The 18,961-nt window shown below is 46.7% G+C and overlaps 1 protein-coding gene across 2 annotated transcripts; it reads left to right on the top strand.

The window, feature by feature from the left end:
- The first annotated feature begins 616 nt into the window (after positions 1-616).
- On the top strand, positions 617-18,576 carry ENDOD1 (endonuclease domain containing 1). Of its 2 annotated transcripts, XR_012655056.1 has the most exons (3): positions 617-1,088; positions 11,123-13,894; positions 14,387-18,576. XR_012655056.1 is itself a non-coding variant. In XM_032762851.2 (2 exons), the coding sequence occupies exons 1-2, from the start codon at positions 795-797 to the stop codon at positions 12,293-12,295; spliced, it is 1,467 nt and encodes a 488-aa protein (XP_032618742.1). In that variant the 5' UTR covers positions 624-794; the 3' UTR covers positions 12,296-13,366. The 2 variants fall into 2 exon arrangements, 1 of the variants encoding a protein (XP_032618742.1); XM_032762851.2 differs by lacking the exon at positions 14,387-18,576 and having other exon boundaries at positions 624-1,088; positions 11,123-13,366.
- Positions 18,577-18,961: the final 385 nt, after the last annotated feature.

Below are 18,961 nucleotides of genomic sequence, written 5' to 3'. Positions count from 1 at the left end.
TATGTCTATTCTCCTACCCATGACAGTATCCTTTCTTGCTTTGTTTTCTTCCCTCTCAATGTTAAAATCTGGCATGGAGATTACCTGGACATCTCTCAACCATCTCCTCCCAATTCCTAGTTTAAAGCTCTGTTAATCAGTTGTGCCATCTTCCAGGCTAGAAGTCTATTTCCCTTCTTACTCAGGTGAAGTCAATCCTGAGAGAACAGTAGCTTTTGCGAGATAGCCACCCCGAAAGTGACAAAGAGGAGTCAGCTCCAGGTAGTGCCAAGACTCTGCTAACTCTCTACACATTAGCCAGCATGTGACTGGAGAGGGCATGCTACCTACCCCCTCTCAGGGGTGCTGGGGTTGGCATTACAGTGAACTGCCCCCGCCCCTTTGGAGCCCTGGAGAAAATTCCCCTCCACACACCCTGTGGTTCTGAGCAGCGATCCGTCCTGGTCAGCTGATGATGGGAAACAAAGAACCCAGAACAGTTATTGAGCTCCATCCTGCACTGAATTAGCCCTGAGCTCTGGGCATTGGGAGCTATCTCCTGGTGCCCATGTCATTTGTTTGTGTGGCATGTGTCAGCAGAGCCCTGCACGTGTTCAGTTTCATAATGCGCTCTATGCAGTAAGCTCTCACTCCCTGCAGGGAAAGGCTGCGGTTTCATATTTCATTTTCCTTGTACACTACACCCAGATTCCAGTCGCTTTCTGACTTCACTGCAGTGCATTACGCAGAGCACAAGTCCTGCATCGTATCCAGCAGAGACAGATAGGGCTTCTCTCGGTTCCAGGCAGTGGACCATGAAGATGTCAATTTTATTTTCACTTTGCATCTTTGCTTTCCCTGGCTTTTCCCAGGGCAGGGTTGTTGGAGTGGATGAAGCTGGCTTTGCCGAATGCAATGAGTTCTTTTATGGAGAAACCCCACCAGAAGGATTTACGGAGTCTTTCCATGTGAAAATCTGTCAGCAGTACAACAAAGAGCCACGCTTTGCAACGCTCTACAGCACGGAGGACAAGACCCCTCTTTATTCTGCTTTTAAATACAGAAAAGCAGCTCAGAGAGGGGAGGAGAGCTGGCTGGTTGAACCGCAGGTAAGCCAATCTCCCCAATAGCTGTCAAGCAAATCTTCTCAAGAGTTAAGGCATGTAGTTATCCTGGGCTGTTGGGGATGGAATTTTGCAAAGAAGTCAGGGAGTTGTGAAATCCTTCTAGACACTAATGTATTAGAAATAGTATTTATTCTTGGGTTCAGCCCTGGACAAATCCATGGTTTCTTATCCCAAAGTGCTTACAATGAAAACTGAAAGGCACTGCATCCAAAATGGATTAAGAAAGAAAGATAGGATTTCACCCTTTAAACCACCAGATCTGTCTGTCTATCTGAGAGAGACAAGGTGGATGAGGTAACGTCTTTTATTGGCCCAGCTGCTGTTGGTGGAAGAGACAAGCTTTCAAGCTGCACAGAGGTCTTCTTCAGGTCTGTCAGAGCTCTGTGAAGCTCAGAAGCTTGTCTCTTTCAACAGAAGTTGGTCCAATAAAAGATATTACTTCACCTACCTTGTCTTTCTCATATCCTGAGACCAACACAACCATAACACTGCAAACTATCCAGCTAGCTCCCTAGTAGCTATTACACAACACAGAGGGACGCACTGGCTGTGGCTAATAGGGTTAAAAGTTTCAGTGACAAGTTGATGTTTGTTCTGTTGCCAGCACCGATCCAGTAGCTGATAAGCGCTCATTAACTTCATTGCACTGGAATAAAACACACACTTGTGATTCACACAGTTGATGCTATGGCAGTTCTTTGTGTCCCTCTGTTGTGGATACTGTAGCTGGAAAGAGAGGTGTAGCATAGTGCTCTGCAATATGAAAGTTTTCAGTCAAGGCAGGAGAATTCAGTTAAAAAAATATTACCTAAGTGTCTGTTGCTCTCGTCTATACTGACACTTTGCATGGTTAGCTGACTCCTTGTTATGTTTTAGTGCTCACCCTTAAATCCTTACCAGTGGCCTAAGAGAGCTAAATAACTTTACTTTGGTATTTGCAGTATTCAAGGTATTTCACCAGTAAGTGTCGGATAATACTGCACATAACCTGATCTATTCAGCTAAAGCAAAACTGCTGCATATTAAGGGTGACCACTCAGCACTGACAATTATTATTTGGACTAGCGTAGCACCTAGAGGCCCCATCTAAAATCATGTCTCCTTTGTGCCAGGCACTGTACAAACGTACAGTAAGAGACAGTCCCTGCCCCTGGTGGAATAAGGGTGTGTGATTGTTGCAGAGGAAGGGGCCAGTGCTCCTAAATGCCTGGCACTCTGTCTCCTAGCATCTGATGGCCTGGGCCCCTTTCTGCAAAGGTGCCAGCTGAAGGTGTTGGAGACAAAGAGATCAGGTGACCTCCTGGCCTGGTAAAGGAGCTGAGCAGAGGAGGAGGGGCTGGAAGGGGTTGTTAGTCTGGAGCTGGCTGGGGAAGAGTGAAGTGCAGACGTGGGGGTCTTGCTCACTGCCCCTGAGAATGGACCCGGCCGAGGGGTCCGGTTCGCTGTAAATACAAGCTCTGTTTTAGACCATGCTCCTGTCATCGAATAAACCTCTGTGTTACTGGCTGGCTGAGAGTCACGTCTGACTGAAAAGTGGGGGTGCAGGACCCTGTGGCTTCCCCAGGACCCCACTGGGGCGGGCTCGCTGTGGGAAGCGCACAGAGGGGCAGAGGATACTGAATGATCCAAGGAGAGACCCAGGAGGTGAAGCCATGTGAGCTTCTTGCCCTGCAGACAGTCTGCACTGAGGGAGAGGAGGCTCCCCAAAGTCCTGACTGGCTTGGTGGAGAGCAGTTCCAGAGCATCGCCTGGGGACACGGTGACAAAAGGGACTTGCTATTTGCCTCATTTTCCAGATGGGGAATTGAGGCACACAGAAACTGAGTGACTTGCCCAAAGTCACACTGAAAGTACTAGAATTGAGCCCAGCTCTCCTTATAGGTGCTGGAACTGGGGTGCTGCCACACCCCCTGGCTTGAAGTGGTTTCCATGATATACAGGGTTTGCTGTTTGGTTAAATGGCGCTCAGCACCCCCACTATAAAAACTGTTCCAGCGCCCCAGCTGTCCTGAGTCCCTGTCTTAGCCACAAGCTCATCCTTCCTCTCTGTCACTGTAGCGGGTGTTCATTGTTGGCTGTTCATCTAGCGTTTGTTCCATTTTACGCAGCCACCTATCAAAGGTGGCCACCTGCCACTTGAAAAAGAGAAAAGCCTCTTTAAAGCCATGTAATTACCAGGCTGAAAAATGAATAGGAATCTTTAATAGTTGTGGGCCTAAAAGGACCTAGACAAGAGAACAACATCTGCCAACTGTGTCATATAGGGAGCAGAACCCAGCAACATGGAAGGTGCCCTTCCCAGCTGCCGAGCCCCCCTGCCCCAGCCAGGCACAAGCATCCCCAGCCTGACCCTTATTTCCAGCTGCCATATCTCCCTGGGTCCCCTCTTCCAAGCACCCAGGCCTCCTACATACCTCATGCTAAGCACCTTGAATTTGTTCCTGCACCCAACTGTCAAGCCCTCTTATCCCCACCACCCACCCCCTCCCCAAACATGCATCCATTCAGCAGGCAAACCTCCCTGTTACGCAGTGACTGGCCTCACTCCCAGCTGCTAAAACTTCCTTGCCACAATATTTAGGCTTCTTGTTTAAAAAAAATCTAGTCACTTTCGCAGGGGTCTTCCCCTTGGTCCACTCTTCCCATCAGCCCCGATTATAGACCAGTCATTCCTGAGCAAGTGCAGCAATTTGAGCCACCACTGCATCCCTGTGCATTATACACTGAATTACCTTGGCCAGTCACTATTTTATAATTAGTAGAACCTCAGAGTTATGAACACCTCGGAAATGGAGGTTGTTTGCAACCATTGTTGTGTTTGGTGTTTCAAAAGTTTACAATTGAACATAGACTTAACACAATTTTGAAACTTCACTATGCAGAAGAAAAATGCTGCTTTTAACTAGCTTCATTTAAATTAAACAAACACAGAAACAGTTTCTTTACCTTGGCAAATCTTTCCCTTTATTTTTGCAGTGGTTTAGGTTTAACACAGTACTGCTCTATACTATACTATTTTTTAAAATGTTTTGTCTCTGCTGCCTCATTGCATATTTCCAGTTCCAAATGACGTGGTGGCTGACTGGTCCGTTCGTATCCCTGGTGTTCTTAACTCCGAGTTTCTACTGTATACCCAAAAATCAGGGCTTGAAATAAAGTGGTTTTTTACCCATGAAAGCTTATGCCCAGATAAATCTGTTAGTCTATAAGGTGCCAGTGGACTCCTCATTGTTTTTGTGGATACGGACTAACACAGCTACCCCTCTGATACTCTTAGCTGCTCTGACTTCACACAGTGTAACACCATTGACTCCTATGGAGTTATTCCAGCTTTGCATCAGTGTCTGGAGATCAGAAACTGGCAACCAGTGAGCTCCGCTTGATTTTGATCAATGATGATTTGACATAAAGGAGGAGCTCAAGATTTTCCTTCCCTGTACTGAGCTGCTGTGAAATGTGCTAGACCAGAGAAATCCAGTTTGCATCCTCTGTCTAACCAGATCCATTTGCCTGTATTTAAAAGGCCCATTCCCTTCTCTTTTGCTTGTTGTTTTGTTTTGCTTTTAGTTTTCAACCTCCAAATGTTCCCTAAAACAAAACTGTTGTTCCTTTTTAAAAGACTGGACCATTTAAACACAAACATGGATCTAGGTCAGTATAGACAAAACAGCTCCCCTAACACCACCAACAGCTTAATCAAGGAGCAGAGACTGCCAGACAAAAAGCCTTATCTATGGAAATCCTTGAAAAGCAATGCTTTAACATAGACCCAAGGATCTGATCTTTAACACTGGTGAGAGTTGTGCCTGAGAAGGAATTGCAGTGTAGTATAGAAGCAATTCTCATGGTACTTTCCATTAAAGCACTACAAGATCTTGCCATAATTTCTGCACATAGTTAGGCAATGCAAAAGCACCCTTTTATTTTTGTTCCTCTGTCCTCCCCTCCTTGCTCACTTGTTTCATCCTCTTATTATGTCTTGGGTTTTGGACTATAGGTTTTCTGGGGCCAGGGATGTCATTAATTATATGTTTATACAGTGTCTAGCACAATAGGACCCTGTCTTGGTTGAGTCCCCTAGGTGGTACCACCATACATTATATAATGTACTAAGAAAGTGTTAAAAGCAGGCTGACCAGATAGCAAGTGTGAAAAATCGGGACAGGGAGTGGGGGGTAATAGGAGCCTATATAAGAAAAAGGCCCATATATCGGGACTGTCCCTATAAAATTGGGACATCTGGTCACCTTAGTTAAAGGTACAAAGTCAAATACTCAAAAATTAGGAAATGCCAGAATTTAAGTTGCCCATACAACCTTAATACACACCCCCCTGCTTTGTACACATGCATCATGATACAGTCTTTAATTATATGATCACATACAAGGTTTTTCACTTTACAACTACCATATATACAGGCATCTCATTCAACAATCACTGAAATGCAGTCTTTTCCATGGTGGAAGAAAGCAACTGATTACTCCTGTGTGGCAACATTACACAGTTGTTTAGGACAGGAAGTGAAGAAAAATACCTTCCACAAATTGGCAAATAGACCAGTCATTGGAAAATCAGTACGAAGAATCAAAACACTGAGGAGCAAGTGAGTGGATTTTTCTACACCCTGTCTGGGCAAGTCTACATTTAAAACGCTGCAGCTGCACCATGTAGCGCTTTAATGAAGACACTCTACGCCTATGGGAGAGAGATTTCCCACCAGTGTAGTTAATCCATGTCCCCAAGAGGCTGTAGCTATGTTGGCAGCAGAAGTTTGGTGGATTTTTCACACCCTTGAGCAATGTGATTTTACCAGTATAGGGCTGCAGTGCACTGCAGATCAGACCTCTGTCTCTCCAGAAATAAGCAAACAAAGGTGCAGCAGTGAGCAGAGGTGGTGCTAGCCCCTTGGGGGCCTCCACACACACAAAACACATAGTAAAAAGCAAATAAGGGGCCCCATTGAGTTGCTCAGGCCCTAAGCAATTGCTTTGTCTGCTTATGCCTTGCACTGGCTCTGCCAATGAGTCATGGAGGTAGAAAGTGAAGACAAACAGTGATGATATTACAGATTGTTCTGTGCTATGCTGAGTCAGACTTGGGCTCTTAAGGGAATCTGCACAGCGCACGGCCTTCTAGCACATCTAGAAAAGTGGTGACACCAGTTATCATCTAAGTCATTTCATGAGTGACATGTACACAGCCATATGCAACCAGACATGACCGCTATACATGCATGAACACAGTTACGTGCATAGGTACGCACACAGATATAGTGAAGTATCACACAACAACTTCTTTTTCACTCTGGAGCGACTAAGAGCTATCCCATGATATTTTGTAAGAGATCATGATGTAACTTGTCACGTCACTTGTCTCCTCCAGTGTACCATGTCTGCTTCTTCAGGGATGTATGAAAAATATTTGCCAAAAGTAGCACAGAGGTAATAATTTGATGTGACATAAAAGGAATGTCAATAGCCTCCACTGTTGGTGTGATAAATGAAGCGGGGTCGGGGGGGGAGATGGGGTGTATTTTATGGACAGCCAGCCAGTAACTATAAAATCCCTCTGAGTAGTTGTTCTCTAATTGCTCTATCTGTAAAGCATTAAAAAGTCTCACTGAAAAAAAACCAAACAAACAAACAAGTCAAGCTAATTCCCCACTCTGGCACTTCGAGTGCAGACCCGCGAGGATTCTAAAAATTAATACTGGCCACTCCAGGCTTGTATTAAACTCCCAAGGTTACAGCTTTTCTCTGACCTTGGCTTGGTAGATGCTGCCACCACCCAAGTGCAGAACCCCTTTGCGAGCCCAGGAAGGCGCACTTAGGAATTCCTTCCTGTGGGGTACCCTCAGGTCCTTTCACCCCTACTCCTCCGGAGAAGAGCTGAGAAAGAAAACAAAAGAAATCAGCTGTTGCCATCAGCTAATTAAACAACATATGTACAAACCTCTTAGCACACAAAAATCCAGTTCTGTTCTTAAAAAAGGTAAATTTTATTAAAAAAAAGGAAGAAAATACATCTGGGAACTCAGGCTATTGCTAGATTTAAAAAGAGCAACTACAAGGATTAAGCATCAAGAATAGTTTCTTGCTTAAAGGTTACAGGCAAAACAAAAGCACCTGGGGTTAGCACAGAGGAATCCACAAGCCATTAAAAAAAATAAATAAATAAACCTAATCGCATCTTCCTAGACATTTCCTGATCTACTTACATATCTGGGGTTTTAAATGAGAAGTTTCTAGGTATGATACTGATGATTTTGCAAACTTGTCCCAAAGCTTGTTTCAAACTTGTCCCAAAGCTTCTTACAGCATAGCTTCTCTGTCCCTTCTCTCCAGGAGAACAACCACAGACAAACAAAAGGGGAGTCTTGTTTCAATTTTAAAAAGTTCTAGACTTCCCATTGGCTCTTTTGGCTAGGTGCCCACTCACTATGCATAGCAGTGAAACTTTTTAACACTTTACAGGTAAAGCAATTAGAGAACTGCTACTCAGGGGGATTTTATAGCTACTGGCTGGATGGATGTCCGTAAAAGGGACCTACCTCTCCCTTTCATTTATCACAGTTGGCTAGCCATGCAATGGGCAGTGACCCAGCAGTCAGGATTTTTAATGGAATATATTTATAGAGAAGAACGATGGTCCAGTGGTTTGGGTGCTAGCAGGTCCTGGTTCAATTTCTTGCTCTGCCACAGACTTCCTATGTGACCCTGGGAAAGTCACTAAGGGCTTATATACACAGGAACATCCAGGAAAGTTAATCCAAATTAACTAAATGTGTGACTTTGAAGTGGATTTGTTAAACTGTATTAAATCCCCTGTGTGGATGCTGTTATTCAGCATTAAAGTAGCCTTACTTCACTTTGGAAGTGTGTGACGGGATCCCGGGGTGCAGCCTGGGACAGTGGGACTGCTGTGCTCCCTTAACTCTCCATCCTGGGCTGTCTCTCACAGTGCTTTGCTAGTGACAAGCAGCAAAATCCTCCAGGCGCTGTTATCACTCAGCACAACCTCATGTGGAGCCCAGGACCGGCACCAGGGTTTCTCGCGCCCTAGGCACACGGCCATTTTGCCCTCCCCTGTGCTGATCCTGCGGCTCTGGTGGAGCTGCCGCAGGCATGCCTGCAGGAGGTCCACCGAAGCTGCGGGAGCAGCCGACCATCTGCAGGCATGACTGCGGCAGCTCCACTGGAGCTGAGAACCAACGGACCCTCCGCAGGCATGCCTGCGGCAGGTCAACCAGAGCCGCTTGCTGCCCCCCCGGCAAAATGCCACCCTCTCAATAATCCTGGCGCCTAAATGGTACCTAAATGGTAGCGCTGGCCCTGGTGTTGCCCCACATCCAGCTAGATTGCATGAATGTTCCCAGAGCCACTCATGAATCACACAGAGAAAGGCACCAGCCAAATCCCCTCAACTCCAAGCCTTGTACCTCAGAAATATACCATCTTGCACTGCTCACAGCAGACAACTGGCCATCTACATACTCAGCTGCTACCTGATTCGTAATGATGAAGTTTTGCATTCACAAACTGGTGTGCTCAGAAAATTAAGTTCATGCCACATGTTCTGTATACAGTTCCTCTCACTGTTTGGTAATGATACATGATGGAGTCTATGTGTTGGCTCTATCATTCCAGTCACATACAAAATTCAGCACAGGAAAGAGGCTTGGGTATCCTGGGGACTGCTTAGTGAAGACTTCTGCCCATGCGCAAGGCTGGAATCAGAAAAGCAAACAAGATGTTAGGTTGCATGAAGAACAGGATGAGAATAATACAGAAAATATTATAATGCATCAAAATGAGTCATATGGCCTAATCTGTAACAGAGTGTATGGGTCTCCAAAAAGGATATTGCAGAACTACTAGGTGTCAGACAATGGCAACAAGAACAATCAAGGACCTGGAAATATGCTCATATGAAGAGAGATTGAAAAGATTAGGGTGGTTTACCTTAGAGAGGCGATGAATAAGTGGGGACATGATAAAAGTATATAAAATAATGAATAGCCTAGAGAAAGTACAGCAGGAACTTCTCTTCTGCCTGCCTCATAACACAAGAACAAGGGGACATTCAATTATGTTGAAAGGTGGTACATTCAAAAATGATAAAAGGAACTTTCACTCAACCTGCAATTAGACAGTGGAACTCATTGCCACAGGATGTCACTGAGGGGCAAGAATTTAGCAAGATTGAAAGAGGGACTGGACATTTATATAGATAACAGGAACATCTACCTGTAATAGCTAATGCTAATACACATTTTGGAAAGAATATAAAACTTTATGCTTCTGAGTTTAAGCCAATTTCTGACTATTAAGGGTAATGGTGAGACATTTGGGGAGGGATGTGGGCAAATTACCCCATATCAGCCTTCTATGGAGCTTCTTGCACTTTCTAGCATCTGGTGCTGGGCACTTTTGGATACTGGTCTAAACGGACCAGAGATCTGATCCCTATGGCAATCCCTATGTTTTATGTACTATACTTATAGCTTAAAAAAGTCAATTAAGAAATGAAATCGAGACAGATGATGCAACACGTGTATAAGCTGCTAAGATCATGAACTGTTGGAACCATCCTGCCCAAGTAAGCCTGTCTAAATACAAAAGACACCTGGCCATTTGGGCTGCCTAGGATGTGATTTGGGAAAGACTTTGACCATACAGTTTAAATTTCCAAAAGAAGGATGTAGGAGGTGTCAAGAAAGAATGACTGGCAAACAGATAGAGCTGTAGTATCCTGCGAAAGAACAGGGCAGACATTGCTTTGACTATGCTCAGTGCTCTGTGTTCCTGCTCAGACGGCTTATTAATTTGCTTGCATGACTCCATTGTCACTCCAAGTAAGACTCCATGCAAGAATGTCTGACTCAGGAATTACTAGCTAAGATTTCCTAGTACAGGAATTACAAAAATGAGTTTACCACACCTATAGCACTTATCCCATAGAATAGCTGGGGACATACAGGCTCTGTATGCTGTCTGCTGCCCCCAGGTGATGTGCTCCATTCTCCATCATCTGAAGTCTTCAAATTAAGATGGGATACTTTCTAAAATATATACTGTAGTCCAGCTCAGCCACAAATAACAGGCTTGATACAGGAATTACTGGGTGAAATGGTATGGCCTGTGTTATGCAGGAGGTCAGACTAGATCATCAAAATCCCTTCCAGCCATATATCTATTGTGACAAAGTTCCTCCTCTACCTTGGTGGGTCCTGCGCTTATTTGGCAGATTTGCTCACCTCAGTGATCTTCCCCACAGTCTGAGTCAACTTCTCCTGTGTCTGTTCAGGAGTTGGGAGGTTTGGGGGGAACCCGGGCCCGCCCTCTACTCCGGGGGCCAGCCCAGGGCCCTGTGGATTGCAGCTGTCTATAGTTCCTCCTGTAACAGCTTCATGACAGCTACAACTCCCTGGGCTACTTCCCCATGGTCTCCTCCAAACACCTTCTTTATCCTCACCACAGGACCTTCTTCCTGGTGTCTGATAACACTTGTACTCCTTAGTCCTCCAGCAGCACACCCTCTCACTCTCAGCTCCTTGAACCTCTTGCTCCCAGCTCCTTACACACATTTCCTCTCCTCTGGCTCCCCCCTCCCTGACTGGAGTGAGCTCCTTTTTAAACCCAGGTACCCTGATTAGCCTGTCTTGATTGGCTGCAGGTGTTCTAATCAGCCTGTCTGCCTTAATTGGTTCTGGCAGGTTCCTGATTACTCTAGTGCAGCTCCTGCTCTGGGCACTCAGGGAACAGAAAACTACTCACCCAGTGACCAGTATATTTGCCCTCTACCAGACTCCTGTACCCCACTGGCTTGGGTCTGTCACACTATTAATCTGAAGAGCTACAGGAAAAATAGAAATGATGGATGCATTCATATCATCTGTTGACTGGGATGTTGCAATGGGTGAGCTACAAGTGCATTTCCATGCATATTTTGAATGCAGCTTCATAGTGTGCAGCAAGGTAAGCCGCATCCGGTAATTGTTCTCTTTTGTGTCTCAGATAGATGATCCTGGAAATGACTTGGAGGAAATGGTGCATGAAGCTGTTGCTGTTGGCTCAGTGAACAACCTTGGAGCAAACCAAGCCCTGACCACAGACTATGTGGACTCTGGTTATGAGAGAGGGCAGCTAAACCCCAGCTCCCTCAATGAAGATGATTTCCAGCTAGCCACATACACCCTTACTAATGCTGTCCCTATGACTCCCTCTCTCAGTAAAAGCTGGCACAAGGATGTCGAGGATATAGTAGAGCAAGCTTTGGCCCCACATTGCGAAAATGGGGCTCACCTGTATCTTGTTGCAGGTGCTGTTCCGTCCAGCCTCAAAGTTAAAGACAAGGTGTCCATACCAGAGTTTCTCTGGCTGGCAGCTTGCTGTGATGCTCCGAAGGTATGGTCTGTGGGCTTTCTGAAACGTTCGAGTGGTGAAAACAGTATAGAAGACCTGTCTGTGGAAGAGCTGGAGAAGCAGCTTCCTTCAGGAGCTCACTTGTTTAAGAGCAATTGTGGGGGAGGCAGCCAAAGCCAGGAGAAAATGGAAGCCATATTGCAAACCATAAACCAGATCCAGTCTGAAGCGCCCATAGTACAAACCACAGCCGGGAGAGTCGACTGGCACATGAATTACCAGAGAGGCCAGGAGAAGCATGGAGAGGGTAGCCTGCTGAAAAGAGTAGCTGGCATCGTTGCAGCCCCTTTCACCAAGCTGCTGAGACTCGTTGGCTATGTGTTGGTGGAGATGGTGAGATACATGTGTTATTTCCTGTGGTATGTCGTCAAGCAGCTCAGCAACACTGCAATGGGCAGACTCTACAGCTTATGGAATGGAGTGATGTCCTATGGCAAAGAAATCAGCACAGTGCTGGTGAACATCCCCAGGGATGTGGCCAAGGTTGCAGCAAACATCGTCATGGGCTTTGTCCAGATCTTCCAGAACACCCTGAGCCTCATCTATAGGATTCTCAGCGTCCCCATTGGACTCTTCCTTCATATCATGGTTTTCCCCTTAGACACTGTCTGTGCCATTCCCATCGTCCTCAAAGACATAGCCGCTGGAGTTGGTGGCACTTGCTCTCTCATTGTCGATGCCACAGCTGCCGTGATATCTGGTTTTTATTACATAGCTACTCACCTAGGCAAAAAGTTTGTCCCTAAGCTCTCTTCTGGTGACTGATAGGGATGGAAAACAGAACTGCACAGACACATAGTGAAAGAAAAGTGGGGCAATATGTTCTGATATGTGACCAGTGCTGACAGTTCTTGTTGGTATTCATTGCAGTGACATTAATAACACCAAATCAATCTGGTGGTCACATGGAGGACCTATGGCACTTCAAAAGGGAATTCCATTACAAATCGACTTCCACTTATTGTAAAGTGTTCAGGGTTTCAACCGGGGTGACAAGCTGTCTGTGGATTTCAAGGCCAATGTCAAGCTGCTTCTGCTCTGAGACACACTGAGTGTAGCACAAAATTATTCCTTCACTACTAAATAGGAAAATGTTGATGCCCCTTCATGGGCTGTGCTACAAAGGCATAGCAGAAGCATGCATCCATTGGTGCGGGTAGATAAGGGGCTTATGTTGACCTCCTCTCTGCTAGGATTATTGCATGGGAAGAAACCACATAGAGCTTAATTCTGCCTTTAGTTGCACTATTGACTTCAGTGGAGTTTTGAGGAAGGAACTGAGGGCAGAACTTGGACTGGTGTGTTTTAGCTGATAATTCTCATCCCTTGGCCTTTCAAGACAGCTGAAGTGGATGGAACGGCCCTTGGTGAGAGTAAATCAGTTACCAGTTGCTTGGTGGGGTTTGGGGGATATTTACCGTTTTCCTTAACTCCCCATAACTTTTTAAACTGACCATTGGTACCAAACAATTATCCAAGACCTGAGGTCTTTATTCAGTGTGGGCCTGATGCAGAGCTCAGTGAAGTCCAAAATAGTCTTTCTACTGGCTTTGGATCACACCCTAATACCCCAAACAAACCCTCACCCATTGCCTCCGATTAGAGACCACAGTCTCCCAAATACATGCTTCCATGCCAGCTCATCTGAAGATCTCAACAAGATTTGGGACTCAGTTGCGTTGGCCCTTTTTTTTCTTTTATGTGCACTGGGAGCCTGACTCAGCTGGAAGGAACCTTCCACCCGTGTTTCAAGCTGAGGCGACAAATACGTTACTTTATCATCCTGGTTGGTCTGAACAAACACAGTCAGTGCAAGGCCTTGCATGCAATGAAAAAGGGAAGAGGAGGAACGCTAATGATGAGGGCCAAGGTTCTGCCACTCTAACGCTGAGTAATCTCTCACTCCACACAATTACCCATTGACTTACAGGGAGGCTATCTGCAGTGTGAGGGATGAATCGGTGTGAGCAAGGGTGGCAGAATTTGGCCCTAGGGAGGCAGGCTGATACCTGTCAGTTTTCTGTCTCCCACCTACCTACATCCAGTGAGAGGGGACGCAGATCTAAGGAACCAGCCTGTGGTCCTCATGCACCCCAAACTCCCCGTGAAGTCAGATTGGAAGGTTATGGAAGTCCGTGGGGGTGAACTAGGAAAGCAGGATGAGGCTGAAGCCCATCGGGCTGGGGAAATGGTGATCTGCAGCATCCTGCAGTAGGTTTGGGGCAGGAGGGTCAGCCACTTGCACTAAGTTAGCTCATCAGGGCTGGTACAGGCAAAACTGGTAGGGGCAGGAGGCCTCAGGGTGGAGGAGGCCCCGGCCCATCAGTGATGGGTTGAAGGGCTGGCATGACGGTAATTGCCCCAGTCAGGACTGGCGCTAGGGTTTCTGGCGCCCTAGGCACCGGGCCATTTCGCCGCCCCGCGCGGGGGTCTTGCGGCTCCCCCGGCAAAATGCTGCCCCCCCAATGCTGGTGCCCCAGCGAAAGTGCCGGCCCTGGGAGGCTCCCTGACCCCGGCAGGGGAGCACCCGGGGCTGCCGGGTCCCAGCGGCAGCTCCCTGACCCCGGGGGTGCGATGATCCCTGGGGATGGGGGCGCCCTGGGCTGCCCCCCCGCCAGAGGAGCGCTGACCCCTGGGGAGGGCTCCTTGGGGTGCCGCGGCGGCGCCCTGACCCGGGGGACACCTTGGGCTGCCGGCTGCAGGAGCTGCTGCTGCCGGCAGCTCAGCCCCTCCAGCAGCAGCGGCTGCAACCATTTAAAAAAATTTTTGGGGGCACCACTTTTTGGCGCCCCCAAATCTTGGCGCCCTAGGCAACCACCTAGTTTGCCTAAATGGTTGCACCGGCCCTGGCCCCAGTGACATATGGTGTGAAGCACAAGCTGCTTGATGCTAATAGAGCTTGAGGGGAACCTGGGCTCCTGTCACTTTATCATAACAGCACTTGTGCCCCCTCCCCCTGCTGACAGGACATACCCATCCACTTTTGCCCCTAGCTCCCAGACTCTTTACAAGTGCACATCCCAGTGCTGAACACCTCCCCTATTGTCCTCTGTCCCCGTGGATTTCCCCCGGCCCCAAGCAGGCATGCCATTGGAGTCTGGGAGAGTGGTGACTCACTGAATCTGGAATACAGCAGCGGGCAGATGAGATCCTAAGCAAAGGGCTTTACAGAGGAGGTCACAGTTTAGCTCAACCGAGTTCCCCTCCAAACTCAGGGGTCCTGCATACTAAGGAGACATGGTGCAGTGGCATGATCTGTCTGCTCCCCAGTAAACAAGGGCCTAACTTCAGCTCATCTTACACTTCCCCTTGGAAAGGGAATCAGGGGAAGGAGTTTTGGTTTCTTGTTACTCTATAAGCTTTGTCCCTTGACAGTGATCCTTGCTGACTGCATCAGCTGTTGATTCAGTGTGCAACCACACAAATACGGTAAGAAGTTGTAGAAGAGACACGCACTGACCCTCCTCATGGTTCCATCACGCCCTGCACTGTGCATTTTTTATGCATGACTATTCAGCTGTATTTTCATGTAGCTCATCTATGCTTTTACATTGGTGGGCATAACTCTATGCGAAGTGTCTGCTGGGGGAATCAGGCTGCTCTGTTACATGCTACTTGGGAGCAGTTCTGCGTTTGAGAAAACTTTATTACAATATGTGCCAGCATTCCCACCACTTCTATTTAATGACAGGCTGAATTTGGGGGGAGTGGATGGCTCAGATTCTAGCAGTGGAATAAAGAAACTCCGGCTGGTTCAAATCCAGCCCAGCTTAACCGTGACTAAAAGTTATTACCCTGGCTTTGGGATCTGTGTGGAACAAATGTATGTGTCCCAGACCAGTTCCCAGCAAACAGCCCAACATATCTTAGCAGCAGAGAGACCATGGAGTGAACGGACTTGGAGATCAATGCCACCTGTCATTCCTAGAGGTGATCACTCCAGGTCAGGGTACAGGAATATGGGTCGAGTCATATGGGGAAGCTTACACTTTACTCCCCATGCTGCACCTGATCTCTGGAGAAACAGAGGACTCTAATGTTGTCAATCCAACATGCACAATATTGGTCCCAAATCCCATTGGTCATTTTTTACTACTCTACATGTCCAAGCAGTCTATAGAGAAACTGCCTAAAACACAGAACACATATTGCAGAACAGCTATGCACAGCTGTGAACTAGCTGTCGTTTGAGATTAGCCTTATCTGGGCATGACTCATGGTGTGGGAGCTTGACCTCATCCTTGGAGCTATGTGGTATTAACAAAATTAAAGTGACTTTGAAAAAAGAAAGACTTCATATTACATTGCTGGGAATTGTTACTATTAAGACTGCTGAGAAAACTCAAAGGGCCATACCTAACTGGGGGAAAGAACAGTGTTGTTGTTCCAATTTGTTGCTGCACTACTCAGGATCTGGTGGTATTATTAACAATATTTTGTGCTTCTGTAGCACCTTTCATCTGAAAAATCTCAAAGCACTTTATACTGTTTAGTTAATTTAATTAAGACTTGCCACACACTTGTGAAATAGGTGAAGGATGAAGATTATATAGATGTATATGTGCTCCCCTTTCCCCATATATTATCTAGAGAGGGAGATCGAGAGAGAGAGATCCTTTTATTCATCATGAGATGCAGCTATCTCTGGGGTGAATCATGGCAACTATTTTTTTAGCATTGTAACATTGCACAGTAATTTAGGACAGGATGAAAAATACAGTAAACAGCTGAAACTGCAATGGAGAATGTAGGGAGGCAGGAGCCAAATACCTAAGTTGGATAGTGGCCAGAACAATGTAGTTAGTACCTCCATTCTACCAACCAAACCAAACCAAACAAACAAACCATATTATCTTTAGTGACCATGGAGATCAGGACTTTAGTTTTGTGTCTCAACTAAAGAAAAAAAAACATGCGGGGGCACTGACTCCAGTTCTGACACAGAAGGAAGAGTGCTGCTTCCTGCAGCGTCTGTTCCACTTCCTGTGGCACTGATGTTTTCTTGGAAAGTACGCTATCCAAACCCTGACCCACCTTGCTTAGCTCGTGAGATCTGAGAGCATTCCACAGCATGAGATGGGAGGGAGATTTTTCCCAGGCACAAATGACAGTTGGGCACCCAACAACCACACTTCCATGACAGCTGGGCACTTACCTGCCACCTGTGCCATTGTGCCTGATCTGGATGGAGTTAATGGCCTTGTGATGGGGTGGCAGAACCCAGTCCAGTGCAGGGTGAGTGCACCCCTTGCTCTAAGCTGCCCTCTACCTCAGGATGGTGAGGTATAATGGCTAGAGTCAATATAATTTACCACTGGGAGGGTATGGCCTAGTAGACAAAGCCAATTTGGCTGTTCTTGTCCTCCGGGCTAGCAGACCTAATGGCAAGGGTCAATACAGATGCCCCATCTTAAGGCTGAATGGCCTATGCCCAGAGTCAATAGGACAGCTCTGCCTTTCAGTGACCTAGTGACCAGAGCCAATGGGGTTGCCCTTATCTGCAAGGCAGTAAGGCCTAGCAGCCAGAACCAATGTGCCTCGTGGCCAGAGCCAATGGGTAGGTGGTGACCAGAGATGGGGGACCTGGACCCACCTTGCTCTACTGGGTCCTGGCCCAGGGCCCTAACAGTGGTGAGGTTTTCCACCACTGAGTCAGTGAAACTCCAGCCGAAACATGCCGACTTCCTTCAGGACTATAGCTAGTTCCTAACTAACAAGGTCTCTTGAAGCAGTAGTCGAAGTGTTGTTGTGGTCTCCAGGCTTCTCAGTGCGTGTGGTTCCCAGTGACTCTGATCCCTCTTGGGCATCCACAGGTATCTGGGTGTCTGACTGAGTCTCGGCACCTCTGGCTTCCACAGTCAGGAGTTCCCACTGCTCCTGGGCTGCATCCTGCAAGGTGTGGCCTTCCTCCTCAGTGGTCAGCCCAGACTGAGCTAGGCTGTTCCCTTTTATACTAGTACTGCATTTGGAGCATGCCCAGTAGGGAAGTGGGGGCGTGATTTCTTCAGCCCACAATGAGGAGTTAACCCTTCCCCATCCAGTGCGGGTTGAGTGTGCCCCATTACAGGTCCATAAAAGTATCCAGTTCTTTTTAGTTTTAGTGCCTGTGCAAGGTGCTGGTTTGTCAGCCCTACATCAAGACTGGACAAAGCTCTAGAAAAGAATGAATCATCAGTGTTTACGTGCTGGTTTATGTCTTCCGGGGGGATATGAATATTGGCCCAGATTCACTTGCTCTGGTGCCAGGGAAGGTGAATTATACCCTCTTATGCCAGCCTGGGCAGTGAAGCTGCTTGTTCATCCCGGGCTTCTGTAAGGGGGGACCAGCTTTAACCACTGTCAGATACATTTACATTCCCTTTGAATTTGGCCCATAGAGATGATTCATCTGCCCTAAATCACAGAGGCAGTCAGTAGCAGAGTCTGTTTTGGACCCCATGAACCCTCAGTCCTGTGTTCAGCTCCCCAGGTCACACCTCTCTTGAAGCTACCCCTAACAGAGCCCCTTTTACATATAAACACCTCTCCATGAGGCTACAAACTATTACCTAAGCCCTCTGAGGAGGACCAGCTGCTCAGATTCAGGCTAGCTTTATTCACAAGTTATCACCTGGGCCTAGCCAAAAAAAAAAATCACTTACTGAAAAATAAATACAAGTGTAACTAGTTTGGCCAGAAAGTGTTAGCAGACAGCACAACATCCAAGGTGTGTCTGTAGTATGCCTGGTATGTCAGTTACTGGTACTGTATGTTCAACATGACAGGATATATTGTAGCTGCATAGTCTTGGTTTTATCCAGCACTGGATACCATCTGTCATTCATTTCAATGAAACAGTCATTTTCAGCTAAGCAAATATCTCTAAGCAGACAGATCTATGGAGTTTCCACATTTGTGCTAATACTGCAGTCAAGGGCCTCTATACAGCATGGTAAGCTGGCTCTAAATTCTTCAGCAAGGTTCCTGGATTCTGCAGTAGCTTCCTTCTAATTAATACATGTACGTGTTTAAACTAATTAAATATGGAAATGATAGAAGAACCATCAGTGGCCTCAGTGTTATTTACTTTGATAGTCAATTCTACAGATGTTATGTGGTCCCCACATTTTCATTTTCCTATTTGCCAAGGGGTTTGAGATTGACTGCACGTAACTGCATCATAGGTGGTGTCAAAGGCAAAAACTGAAAGTTTTGGCATACGGCAAGGGGGGTGTCACACAGTCTGGAATGGCTAACAACTGAGTGTCAATCTCAGGTCAGACTGTCAGAAAACAGGGCAGACGTCAAACTTGTGGTATGCTCTATAAAAAGATTTCACCAAGCTAGTAACAAATGTGAACTCTTGGATCACTATATTAGTCTGACCATGGAGTTACAAGCAGTCCCATTGGTCGGTCAAGCCTATCTTGCCACCCGACAAAATGGACTTAG

The sequence above is a fragment of the Chelonoidis abingdonii genome, chromosome 1, assembly GCF_003597395.2.
Source record: "Chelonoidis abingdonii isolate Lonesome George chromosome 1, CheloAbing_2.0, whole genome shotgun sequence".
NCBI lineage: Eukaryota > Metazoa > Chordata > Testudines > Testudinidae > Chelonoidis > Chelonoidis abingdonii.
The sequence above is the reverse complement of the archived record's forward strand: the minus strand, read 5'-3'. Positions and strand labels throughout refer to the sequence as shown.

Bases quoted from the DNA above. Each gene is read 5' to 3' on its own strand.
- ENDOD1 (XM_032762851.2), top strand. From the start codon at position 795: ATGAAGATGTCAATTTTATTTTCACTTTGCATCTTTGCTTTCCCTGGC. The intron at 1,089-11,122 runs GTAAGCCAATCT...TTTGTGTCTCAG, and splicing joins GCTGGCTGGTTGAACCGCAG to ATAGATGATCCTGGAAATGA.